Source organism: Corapipo altera, unplaced genomic scaffold (genome assembly GCF_003945725.1).
Source record: "Corapipo altera isolate COAL_440 unplaced genomic scaffold, ASM394572v1 175, whole genome shotgun sequence".
NCBI lineage: Eukaryota > Metazoa > Chordata > Aves > Passeriformes > Pipridae > Corapipo > Corapipo altera.
In genome coordinates, this window is record NW_020884942.1 from 1,237,768 (window position 1) to 1,249,751 (window position 11,984).

General features: G+C 62.2%; 3 protein-coding genes across 3 annotated transcripts; all 3 read right to left on the minus strand.

Annotated features, from left to right (window-relative positions):
• Positions 1-1,619: 1,619 nt before the first annotated feature.
• ERFE (erythroferrone) lies at positions 1,620-3,681 on the minus strand. Its single transcript, XM_027661822.1, has 5 exons — positions 2,998-3,681; positions 2,796-2,904; positions 2,633-2,723; positions 2,443-2,521; positions 1,620-2,125 (listed from the first exon to the last, which is right to left on the minus strand). Exons 1-5 carry the CDS (start codon positions 3,679-3,681, stop codon positions 2,027-2,029), a joined length of 1,062 nt encoding a protein of 353 aa, XP_027517623.1. The 3' UTR covers positions 1,620-2,026.
• A 795-nt stretch (positions 3,682-4,476) lies between these two features.
• On the minus strand, positions 4,477-8,242 carry KLHL30 (kelch like family member 30). The gene is made up of 7 exons (XM_027661773.1): positions 7,100-8,242; positions 6,847-7,015; positions 6,586-6,672; positions 6,209-6,364; positions 5,922-6,110; positions 5,224-5,369; positions 4,477-4,907 (listed from the first exon to the last, which is right to left on the minus strand). The coding sequence occupies exons 1-7, from the start codon at positions 7,871-7,873 to the stop codon at positions 4,656-4,658; spliced, it is 1,773 nt and encodes a 590-aa protein (XP_027517574.1). The 5' UTR covers positions 7,874-8,242; the 3' UTR covers positions 4,477-4,655.
• A 450-nt stretch (positions 8,243-8,692) lies between these two features.
• ESPNL (espin like) lies at positions 8,693-11,312 on the minus strand. The gene is made up of 4 exons (XM_027661823.1): positions 11,286-11,312; positions 10,327-10,461; positions 10,066-10,236; positions 8,693-9,998 (listed from the first exon to the last, which is right to left on the minus strand). The coding sequence occupies exons 1-4, from the start codon at positions 11,310-11,312 to the stop codon at positions 8,760-8,762; spliced, it is 1,572 nt and encodes a 523-aa protein (XP_027517624.1). The 3' UTR covers positions 8,693-8,759.
• Positions 11,313-11,984: the final 672 nt, after the last annotated feature.

Here is an 11,984-nt window from a genome sequence, read left to right on the forward strand (position 1 = left end):
TGTGTAGCAAAGGAACCCTAATGGCAGATCTCAGAAGAGCAACTTGCCCTCCTTTTTCACCTCTCCCTTTTTCCACCTCGTGCACTGGGGAGGGCTCTGGCCATGCTGTGAGAGCTGAGCCATGCTCCCAGCTCTGTGGCTCCCTCCAGGAGGCCCCTCTACATTCCAGTCTGAGCTGGTGAGAGGAATGTCAGCTTGTTCTTCTCTAACTGTGTTCCCTTCCTCTCCCTCCTCTTAAAATGCTTCTTTCCTTCCCTTTAGGAAGAATTCTGAAAGCACAGCTCCAGTTAGGATCGGAATATGCAGCACTGTGGTACAGCAGTGGTTGTTATGGTTAGTAATAATTCCTGTAAAATGTCCATTTTTCAGGGCAAAGGGGAAAAGAAAGTGCTGTGGACCAGGTCTCACCATGCTTGGAAGTAGACAGATAGTTAGAAAAGCAGGTTCAGCCCCAGCTTTAGTGGAAGTAAAAAAATTACTTGTTTGAATTTCCTGGTAGGGTGGGGTCTGCAGGAGGTTTCCTGAAAATGCCCTCGCCTTGGCTCAGTGCTCAAGCAGCATCCTGCTATGGAGGAGAGCTCCCAAGATCACCCTTCAGGGTGGCCCATGTACAAGTGCTCTGCATACAGTTCCTCTCCCTTTGGAGCTAACTGAGCTTCTGTCCCCTCCCAACACTTAAATTACCCCTCTAGTACCTCCAAATGAATCAGCTCTTTCAGTTTTGTGTTTGAGTACACTGGGCTCCTGATACCTCACAGGCACAGGACAGCTTACAGCTGGGCAAGCCGCACTCTTGAACAGTGAGTTCTTTTGCACCTTTTCAGGTGTGTGTAGTAGGAAGAGAGGCAGCTGATCAGAGTGAGGCTCCCTTGGCTTATCATGCATGGGGACTGGGAGGTGATGCCAGGGCCAACCTCCTCGGCTGGGCAGGAGCTGCAGGGGCCTCATCCCTGCCAGGAGGCTGCTGCCTGCCAGATCAGCTGTGGGAGAAGCACAGCTTTGCTTTCAGATAGAAGTTGTCTTTGCCCTGAGGGAGAAGTCAGCATTCAGACTGTACAGCTGGAACCTAACCCCCCTCCTCCACAGATCCAAACACTCTTACCCACAAATTGCTGCAACAGCTACTTCACGAGGCTCCTCAAGGAGATGCAGCCAGAAAAGCCCTCCTGAGCAAGGTTCAGCACCGAGAAGGTGCCTTCTCCTGCCTGTGTGCGTGGATCCCTGGGGAAGGTGGGGCTTGGGTGCAGCTCAGGCTATCTTGAGGTGTTGCTGGCACAACTTGCCCAGTACTAAGTGCTACTAAGAAATCAAGCGCCCGGGTCCTTCTCCCGCAGCCCTTGCTCGGTCACGTAGCCCTGTGCCCATCTTCAGCTCAGGCAGCTATCAGAGCCAGAGCAAAGAGCATATCTGTGCTGCCCACAGCCTGGGCCCCGTGCCATGGGCAGGGAACGCCTGGCGTGGAAAGCCATGGCACAAGAATTTGCTTTAATGGGATGTGCCGCGTTACTGGGACATTGCTTTAATGATTAGTGTGCAGGATGTTTGCTTCTGCCAGCAAACATTCACTGCTCATACACTCCAGGGCAGCTAAAGTGATCCATAATCTGGTTGGGGCTGCTAAGACATTGGGCAGGGGAGGGAAGTCCACTGAGGGCAAAAATGGAGGTGGGGGGCTTTGTCCCAAGCATGGTGGGAGCTGAGCCCTGAGGAGAAGGCAACCATCTGACATCTGGCACTGTCAGCAGCATTTTCCAAGATAAATTTCCAAGCCTAGCCTTTAGTTAAAAGTGAATGCCTTTAGGTCCTTGTCAGGCTGTTTTATTATCATCATCATCTTCTCCATGATCTTTTGTTCATCTTCAGCTGGTTCTGCAGCATGAGCAGTATCAGACCAGACTGCAGTTCCTGCCAAGAGCAAATGGTCTTCCCTGGGCTCAGTGCTGAGCAGGGGAGATGTGATCATGGCTGGCAGAGGGAAGGGTCTGGCTGCTCCTGGCACAGGTTCAGTGCCCTGCCTGGTGCCTCTTCACACCCCCAGCAGAACGGCGCTGAAATCGGAGCCGCTTCGAACAGTGAGGGGAGAGCCTGCAGCGTTCTCCACAAAAACAGAGGCGTACTGCCCGGCCTGGGGGGAGAGAGGGCTTAGCAGGGCTGGGACACCTCTCTTGGGCACCAGGCACGACCTGGCAGAGCCAAGGAGAGATCTCTCCCCTGTGCGCAGCAGCTGAGAGGTGGAGGTGCCCACACCCTTCCTTCTGGGAAAAGAACATCACAAGGCTTTAGGGCAGTCCAGCCATGGTCTGTGCTACAGTGCAGCAGCAGAGCTCTACCCTGAGTGTCCTTGGGGCTTGGAGAAGCAGACCTGATGCCCAGCCCTGAGCTGGGGCCACAGAAGGCACCTTCCAGCCCAGTACTGTCCCCAGTGGTGCTGACACCACTAACCTGCAGGTAAAGGACTCCAGTGACAGAGATGGTGAAAAGGTCACCCCTGCTCTCCAGCCGGGATGAAGTCTCCAAATTTCTGCAGAAGACGGAGGGTGGTGCTGGGGAGAGCATACCCCCTCCTTTCCCAGGGATGCTGGACTCCTTCCCCTGTCCCTGGCCCAGAGTCCCTTGGTGTTCCCTGCCATACCTGTTGTGCTGGCAGCGGGATTGCACACAGATCAGCACGCGCAGGCGCGTCCCCCGGCACACCTGCCTCTTCTTCGGCGGCTCCCTGTGCACTGGGACAGAGCCGGGGGTGAGAGCCATCCCAGACCACCCTGCCAGGGCCGTGGGGCTGCCCAAGGGCTCACCGATGTGCAGCGTGGTGGTGAAGGTGTAGTACCCTGCGATGGGGGCTGTGTACTGCCCACTGGTCAGGTTCAGCCCCAGGCCACGGTGAAACATCTCCTCCCTCTCAGGCTGGGACAGGGAATGGCTGGAGTTAGAGAAGGAGCCCCTGTGCCTGGGCAGGTGTCCCCGCAGACAGGGAAGAGGGGCAGGCTGGGTACTAACGATGTAGAACAGCTGCAGCTCCTGTCGTGTTCTCTGCCCCACGGAGATGTCTTCGCGCGTTCGGCAGTGGAAGGCTGCGTTCACGCGATGATGGACCCCGGCCTGGGGGCTGCGTTCTTCCTCTTCCTTATGCTCTTCCCAGGCTGCCGTCTGCACCTTTGCCTGCTCCTTTGCTATTCCTGACCCCAAACCCCACCGGGGTTCGGCGTTAGGAAAGAACCTCCACTTTTCCAGTCTCCGCCGCCCAGCCCTACTGTGCCTCGGGGTCGCTGTCCCCCCTCCGCTCCCGCCCTGGCCTCCGACCCCCGCCCCGGTACCTCTGAGCAGGATCTGCAGCTCCCTCAGGAGCTCCACGGGCACAGCGGGGGTGTCCGGGGCAGCCCCTGGCACACGGCCCTGCTCCGCCGCCGGGGATGGTTTTCCCGGAGAGCGGCCGCCCGCCGGTGCCGTGTCCGCCCCCGGCCCGCCACGGGCCCGACCGCCGCTTCCCCGCCCGGGGCTCCCGGCCAGCAGCATCCACGCCTGCCGGGGGTCCACGCCGGCCGCCCCCGGCCCTCCGCGTCCCGTCGCCGCCGCCGCCCATCCCGCAGCTGCTCCCAGGCCCGGCGGCCGCTCCCGAGCTGCCCGCGGGGGTTCGGCGCCGGCGGCACAGAGGAGCGCCAGGCACAGCCCCGACAGCCGCATCCCGCCGCCGCCGCTACCGGGAGGGCGGTCCCGACCCCGCCTCGGACCCGCCCTACTGCCGGGCTTTGCCCTCGGGGCGCGGGGACCCCCTCGCGTTTAAAACCCCGCGTGGCCGTGGGGAGCAGCGCGGGGCTCCTAAAGTGGGAGGTGCCCACCCCGCCCCGGGCACGTTTAACGTTTCTAAAATAGCGAACAACCGAAGGCGGGACAGCTAAACCGTCCAGCCGTGCTGGCTGTAGGCCTGGCCGACAGGGGAGCGTCGCTTTGTGCTCGCCCATCCCTCTACCACCGGTGCCCGCAGAGACCGGGCTGGGGCAGCAGTCACCGCAGCAGGAGCAGGGAGGTGCCCGGGTGCTGGCTGCTTCGCCATGAGCGCAGGTCGCTTCCCTGGGACGCACGCTGTGTCTCACAGGAGAGAAACCAGGATTACACACCCTACCACAGGCTGCTCGGCCACCTGAGGACACAAAGCATCCAAAATGTCGCTTGTCTCCTGTCATTCTGTGCCACAGGGCACTGGGACGAGTCTGACACTTAAATCTAAGCCAGAGAGGGGCTGGAGAGCTTTGGGTGTTGGGCAAGAGATTCCTCTGATCCCACTTGGGTTTTTCCATGCTGGATGTCAGTGGAATGGGGAAAGAGGCCGTGACTCCCAAGCAGCGACATCTGACTTTGATGGGATGGACCACGCTTTGGGAGGCCATGTAATACCCTAAAAGCTTTAGAGTTTTGGAGGGGGGAAAGGCAGTTAAAAAAAAAATCGACCAACCAAAAAAACAAACCACAAGCCAAAAGAAGAGAGCATTAGCCAAAGCATGTTTATAAGGAAAAGCCTTTTCCCTGCAGTGGTGGGGAAACACACTCCTGCTGCCCCAGCCAGCCTGGCAGAGGGCTTTCCATCCCCACTCATGGGGCTGAACAGGCTGCAGGGAGATGCAAGAGGGGAGCGTGGCCACATAGGGTGATGGGCTCTCCTACCACCCATGGTCACTCTGGAAAGCCTCTGTCCACTTGGAGGTGTCCATGAAGATGGAGGAAGAGCTGTGGAAGAGCCAGAGGCAGGGCAGGGAGCCCTCCCGTGTCCAGAGATCCTTGGTGCAGTCATACACCTCCATTTCCACCCGGTAGTCCCCATCCATGCCCTTCCAGTGGCCACCAGTGACAAAGAGACGGTCGCCCAGTGCCACCATCCCACCGTTCTCATGGAGCACGTGCAGGAGCTGCACCTGTGTTGAGGGGCAGGGTGAGATGTGCAGGGACTCCTTAGTGACCTCCCACTCCCACTGCAGAGGACATCTATCCACCAGATGTGTCTCCCTGCCCCATCCTCTCTGTGAGGTTTGGGGCCCCCGGTGCCTAGTGCAGGAGGGATGGGGGAGCAGGGGAAGAAGGACTGGGGCATCCTCAGCCCCACAGGAGTTAACAGAGCCAAGGGATGAGTGGGCAGGAGGGAGAAGGGGTGCTGGCACCCAGGGGAGCAGGTGAGAACACCTTCCCCGCCTCCCTGGGAGGGTGATTTTGCCTGGCCCCACATCCCACAACCTTCTGCCAGATGTTGGCCTCCGGGTTGTACACGTAGACCTTCTTGGTGTTGTCCCCAATAAGGTAGATGAACCCACGCAGGGTGGCACAGCGTGGGGCCGAGAGGTACTTGGGGATGAAGGGGGATGTGATCACACTCCACAAATCTGCAAGGAGCAGGCATTAGCAGCACGTCCCACCCTTGGCTCTCGATGCAGCTGCCAGTGACTGAAAAAAGCATCGCTGAGCCCATGGCTATTTCAGGGGGAATTTGAAAGGGAGGAGGCAGAGTAGCCAGGCAGACCTGCACCCACAGTCCCCACCCCAGGCATAAAAAATAGAGGGAATGGGGACATGGTTTGTAGTGGTGCTGTGGGATGGGGGAGAGGCTACTCAAGGAGGTGGCATTGTCACAGGGGGTTAGTCTCTTCCTAAGGCAGGCAGCCTCCCCCACCCCTATGCCCCAGAGATCCCACTCCACTAAAGCTCAGGTCCAGGCTGTGTCAGATGTCTGTGACTCAGGTCCGTGCTGCCGGCAGCTGTGCTCCTGCTGGAGCCGTGTTCCCTGTGCCACAGCCATCACTGCACCCTGTTAGCACCTGCCCGCATCCCACAGGACCACGCCTGAAAGCACAGGGGGTCAACTGCCTGGGGCGACCCCCCTCACCACCCTCCCCAGGACAGTGTTGGTGGGTCATGGTGGCAGGGTACACTCTCACCTTGGACGGGGTTGTAGCACTGCAGGGTGAGCGCATTGTACTTGACGGCACAGGAGCCCACCAGGTAGAGCTTGCCCGAGCAGCTGGCGGCTGCAAAATTGCTCACGTACTTGAGGGCTGGGCTGATGGCACACCAGCTCTTGTTGTAGGGGTCATAGCGCTCCACCTCCACCACATCCACTGTCGTCCCTGCAGGGTGACGGGACGCTGCAGCCACCCCGCTGCTCTGGGGCACCCATGAACCCCCACCCTAGCAGCATCCACCACATCCATCCTTGCAGCCTTACCCCCAATGACGTAGATCTCACCATTGAGGACAGCACTGGTGTGGTTTGTCCGGGCTCTCAGCATGGAAGCGATGGGCTTCCAGAGGCCGTCCCTGGGGCAGAAGCACCATGCCTGGGTCGTTGACCACGTATCATTCTGGGACCCCCGCGAGCCGCCTGGGGAGAGACGGGTCAGACGGGCCACTGTCTCTGAGTGCAGCTGTCCCTGGGCATCTCTTGCCAGCATCCGGATTTGCCAAAGCAGGGAGTAAGAAGAGGACTTCGCTCAGAGAGGAGCCCCAGGCCCCATGCTAGTGCCTTGTGCTCATGTTTGTCCCCTACCATCCATCCCTATTTCTTGAAGACGCCCACCCTGCACCAGCAGCCCTAGAACCCACCTGTGACATACACATCGTTGTTCAGAGTCACCAGGGAAAAGCCCCATTTGTTGTAATCAGGGAAGTCAGGCAGAGCCATCCATCGCTCTGAAACCCAGGAGAATCAAGCAATGACCTCCCAGCCAGCAATGGCACTCCTTAAGCCACCCCAGTTTCAAGCAATGCCCCTCCAAACTGACACTAGTTTGGCAAGAGGTGGTTTTGGGGTAGACAGAGGGTTAATTAACATGGGAGAGAGTGAAGGGGGAGGTGGGCACTTACTACTTTTGGGGTTGTAGAAGGCAAAGTTCCTGGAGGCAGCTGGCATCTCCAGCTCCCTCCCCTCATCTTCACCATCCTCCAGCACGCGGCCACCAACCACCACCAGCACCTCCTCCAGCTTCTGTGGTGGGGTTGGGGCGTTCTTCGGGGCACCAGTGTTGCTCTGCCCCTGATGTAGAGGCCAGAGCAGAACAGTGAGGCTCCTCCTCCCTCCAGGCTCAGGAAGTGGGATTTGGGGGCAGGGGATACCCACCATGGTGCAGGATCGGGCGACGAGGGCCTTGATGGCATCTGAGTCACGCACAAGGGGCTCAGTGGCAAGTAGGTTCTGCAGGTACTGGTCAGGCAGTGAGACCAGGTGGGTCAGCTCCAGCAGCTCAGGCAGGAACTGAGCTCGGGGCCCCGGGTCGTGGCGTACCCAGCGTAGCACGGCCTCGACCAGGCTACGTTCCTCCTGCACCTGCAGCTGGTCATTGGAGAGGTAGGTGGCCAACCTCTCCTTGGAGAGCTGGAGGAACTCCTCCTGCAGAGAGACGGCTTCAAAATTCTCCTGCAAGAAAGACCAAGCCTTGGAGGAGACCTCAGGGCAGCCGTGGCTCTCACCAAACTCACAGATACCTAGGCAGTTGGTGGCGTCCATCTGCTGCCGGAGGTAGCGGCTGCAGACCTTCTGGATAGCAGGGAAGTGGAGCTGGCTGGAGGTCCGCATCAGCCCCTCCACGTTGCCCTGGTTGATGGTGACCTTCCCTGTGTAGGCGAAGTTGAGCAGCATCTCCAGTGCACTGGGATCCACCTCCTTCAGCTCCACCCGCGCCGCGATGCTCTCGGCAAAGTCTCCAGAGAACATGGCATAGAAGTAATGGCTGCAGAGGGCCAGGACGCCACGGTGGCAAGGGAACTCCTGCCCACCCACCACCAGTGTCACATCGGCCAGTTTAGGGTTGGTGCGCAGCTGCTGCAGCCCCTCCAGCACGCCCTGGGCGTGTGAAGGCAGGCAGAAGTCAAAGTCGTCCACATTCCTCACCATGGTGCTGAGGATGGCCGCGGGGCCTGGCAGGCAGCACCCGAGCAGAGCGAGGCGAGGGTTTCCCTGCCAGGAAAAGGCGATAGTGTCTCCCTTTCCCCCTGCCCCGGCACCCCCCTCGCTTTCCCAGCGCCCGAGTTACGATCAGCAGTGGTGGCAGAAGCGCTCCCCGCAGCGCCCCCGCTCCCAGGCCATGGCTTCTCCTCCCCACGCCGCAGCTGCCCTGCTGGGGCTGCGACCGGCCTTTTGGGGGTGATTTGGGGCTGGGTTGAGGTCCCCCCGGCGCAGTCGCTCCCGCTCTCACCAGCGCTCCACAGCCCCGGCCGGCCCGCGGGAGGGAAGTGGTCACCGTCCCGGCGCTAGGCAGGGACACGCCGCGCGACACGGGATCAGCCGGGACAGGGGGCCACATGCTATTTTTAGGCAGCACCTGGACACTGCTCCCTGCTCTTAAAGGCACCGCACGGGCAGAGCCGTCGCCACCGCCCATCCCCGTCGCCCCGCGGCGTCGCCGCCTTTAGTAAAGCCTCCCCCTCGTGCGGGGGTCGGCTGGGCACCGTGCCTGGCAGTACCCGCTCCCACAGCAGCCCCCTCCGCCCTGTCTGTAGGCGGGGGTCCCCGCGATGCCCCTCCTCCTTCCCCCGGCCGGGACTGCCGGTGCCGGTGTAAATATAGGCCGTTATCTCACTCCGCGACGGCCGCAAACACGCGGCGGCAGCCGGGGACCGAGACACCCGACCCGGGGGAGGGGGGGATCGAAATGCTGGGGCGAGCCCCCTCGCTCGGCAGCTTTCTCCATCGCCCCGGGAAACCTCGCTCAGCTAGAAGAGAACCGAGAAGGTGTTTATTGCATCCCGCGGCCTCCACAGCACTCCGCAGCCCGCCGGCATCACTCCTCCAGGCTGAAGATCTCGGCCTCTTTCTCCTTCCAAAAGGCGAAGCTGCGATCGATGTAGCGGCAAATCTCCTCCCCCTCCTCCCCGGCCTCCCCCGGCCGCTGGGCCGGGCTCTGCGAGGACCCGAAGTACCGTGCCTTGATGTCGTCGAAGCCGTCGCGCCAGCTGCGCCTCCCAGCCGCGATCTCGTCGGTGACGGCGCGGTGGAAGGCGCGCACCGCCCGCCAGCCGTGCCGGCCCAGCTGCTCGAACACCTCGAAGCAGAGCAGGTGGCGGCCGCGGCGCTCCTCGGGGGGCAGCTCCTGTTCCAAGATGCGGAAATAGCCCAGCATGAACATCTCCAGCGACAAGCTCTCGTACTCGGCCGGGCCGCCCCCCGCCGCCGCCACGAACTGCTCCGGTGACAGCAGGGCACGGGCGGGGGGCGGCGGCGGGGGGCGGCGGCAGACGGCGTCCCGCCAGGAGCCCAGGAGCCTCTGAATGGCCGCCCGCTGCCGCTCCAAGCGGGCCGCCCCACTCCCCGCCGTCTGCCGAGGGTCCCCGGCGGGCCGGGGGGGCGCGTAGGCGGAGCGTCTCCAGTGGCTCAGGAAGAGCATCACGATCCGTTCCTTCCTTAGGCTGCCGCACACCGACACCGACACCGGCCCCGGCCCCGGCCCCGTGCCGCCGCCGTCAGAAAACGCCTCCTCGCAGCTGATGCCCGAGTCGCTGGCGGCCTCCCCCTCGCCGCTCCCGGCCGGCGCGGCCCCCGCCGCCCCCCAGGCGGACTCGAAGGCGCCGCGCAAGCTGCGGACGCAGACTCCACATTGCCGGATCTCCCGCTGCGCCAGGCTGCCCGCCGGCTCCCGGGGCTGCCCGCCGGCGACAAGGGGAGCGGGGTCAGCGACAGGGGCGGCGGCGACAGCGCGGGACCCCCACACCCCCTCGGCGTGGCCCAGCAGCGCGGCCAGGCTGCTGACGGCGCCGGCCAGGCGGCCGCACCAGAGGGGCAGGGGCTGCCCGGGGGCGGGCGGGGGGCTGCGGACGGAGATGCTGAGCAGCGGGGCGGGCAGGAGGGCACGTAGCTCCCGCGCCAAGCGCCGCAGCTCGCTCTGGTACACCTCGCCGCGTCGCCGCAGCCGCAGGCTCTCCACCGCCCTCTCCAGCTGATGCAGGTCCGCCTCGGTCAGCAGCTCCCCGAAGGGGCCCAGCATGGCTTGGTGGGAGGGCGAGAAGCTCCAGGCGGCTGTATCCTGCGGAGACACGAGGTTAGCGACCCCTGACCGCCCGCGCCCCCTCCCCGCCCCGCGCCCCTCCTACCTGCCCTCCCGCCGCCTCGTCCCGCAGCCGGGCCCGCAGCCGCCGCACCATCACCTGCCGCTTCCACTCGGGGATGAGCCGGCCCCGCTCGTCGTGCGTGGGCACAAGGGAGTCCACGTCCGCCTCCGCGGGGTCCGACCCGGGGGGTCCCACCGGCCCAGTCACCCCGTCCTGCGCGGGTTAGAGTCACGGGGGGGCTCGAAGGGCTAAACGGCGCTCGAGAGGACGAGCCGGGGCCCCCGGACCGAGCCAGCGACCTACCGGGTGGGCGAGGAAGGGCGCCGGGATCCTGGCCCGCTGAGAGGGCTTGCGGAACTTCAGCTCCGCCGGCACCGACCTGCTGGGGTCCATCCGCCGGGCTGAGCGGCTGCTGAGGACAGAGACACAGGCCTCCTCCTGCAGGAGGGCAGCAAGGAGACATGGACCTCAACATCCCCAGGGCCCCCCAGGCATGACCAGCTGAGGGGTGACTCGACACATCACCCCACTTCTTGCAGGGAACCCTCCCCGGGGGAGACCCACAGGTGGGTCTGCTTCCTTCAGAGAAGAAGCTGAGGAGTCCCCGCGGCCCCCTTTCCCCCAGGGATGCACTGCAACACCCCTGCAGCCCAGGGCCAAGCCTGAGGCCACCTTATGGCCACCAACCCTTCTCCGGACTTCCCATACCCCCAGCCTGCCCTCCCTCTCTCTGGAGTGATGGGCTGGCATTCTCTGGGGACATGCCCACTGCCCCAGCCCAGCGGGGTCTTACCTGCTGCGGGGGGCTGAGCTGGCCGCTGGGGACCTCTGCCGAGGTTAGGGGGTCTGGTCCTGCCTGCCCTGCCCTGCTCAGGGAACACCCAAAAGTGGGTGCAGCTGCACCCCCAAAGTCCCTGTGTGTGGAAGAATGAGCAATATGGGGTGTGAGGGGAGGCCAGAGTGGTAGGGCAGCCCTGGAGAGGGCAGGGGCCAGGGCTGCAGTGCTGGGGCAGGGCACAGAGGCGTTGAGCGTTGTATTAATATTTGATGGGGCATCGAGTGGCAGCACCGGGGCTCAGTGGGTGGAACTGGCAGTGTTCCTGGAGATAGTGGCTTGGTGACTTGGCTCCAAGCCTTGTCCTGCTCCTGGGCCAATGGAGAATGGCTGAGGCTGGGGACAGAGGAAGCCTTTTGCATTGGCTGGCACTGAGGGCAGGTTCTGGCAGTGGGTGGGGGATCTTCAGCAGAGGGACCTGCTGTACCACTGCCTGGGCATCTGTTATGGACATTGAGCCATGTTTGTGTTCTCCTCCACCGCCATCCATTATATATGGCCAGGACAGACTCGTGGGGCTCACTTACATGTGAGAAATTCAATCGAGGGGCTGGAATAAAATCAAGAAGCAGCAGATCAGAGCCTATAAACACGGATGGGCTGGCAAGGATCCATTACAGATTCAGCCTCTCAATCCCTCCCTGGCTTCAGTGCAGGCTGACACTCGGCTCTCATGGGGGGATGAGCCAATACCATCAAGCAATAGAGCCGCAGCACCAGTGCATGTTATGCTTTGCTGTAGGAGGGGGGGAATTTGCTAAAAGCCCTTTGGGAGGTGGCTATGCCAGGGCTGCCTCCCCAGCCTGGAGAGCTTCCCCCAGGAAAACAGCCCTCCACAGTGCGGGGGCATGCAGGACCATGAGAGGAGAGGGGAAGGTCTGCCCCAAACCTCCATCTCAGATGCTTTCCTGACCATGGTCCTCAGGAAAGCAGACACCAGCCCCTTCAGGATCTGCTCAAAGAGTCCCAGAAAATTCTCCCCTCCAACATCTCCATTCCTCCCCCTCTACTGGTTCCTCAGGCATATCCCACCCTCTCCCATAGCTGTATCCTTCCCTCTCCCACAGCTCCCACTCCCCCAGTCCTACAGCAAGGAGCAAATGAGCAGAAGAAACCAGCTGAGGTT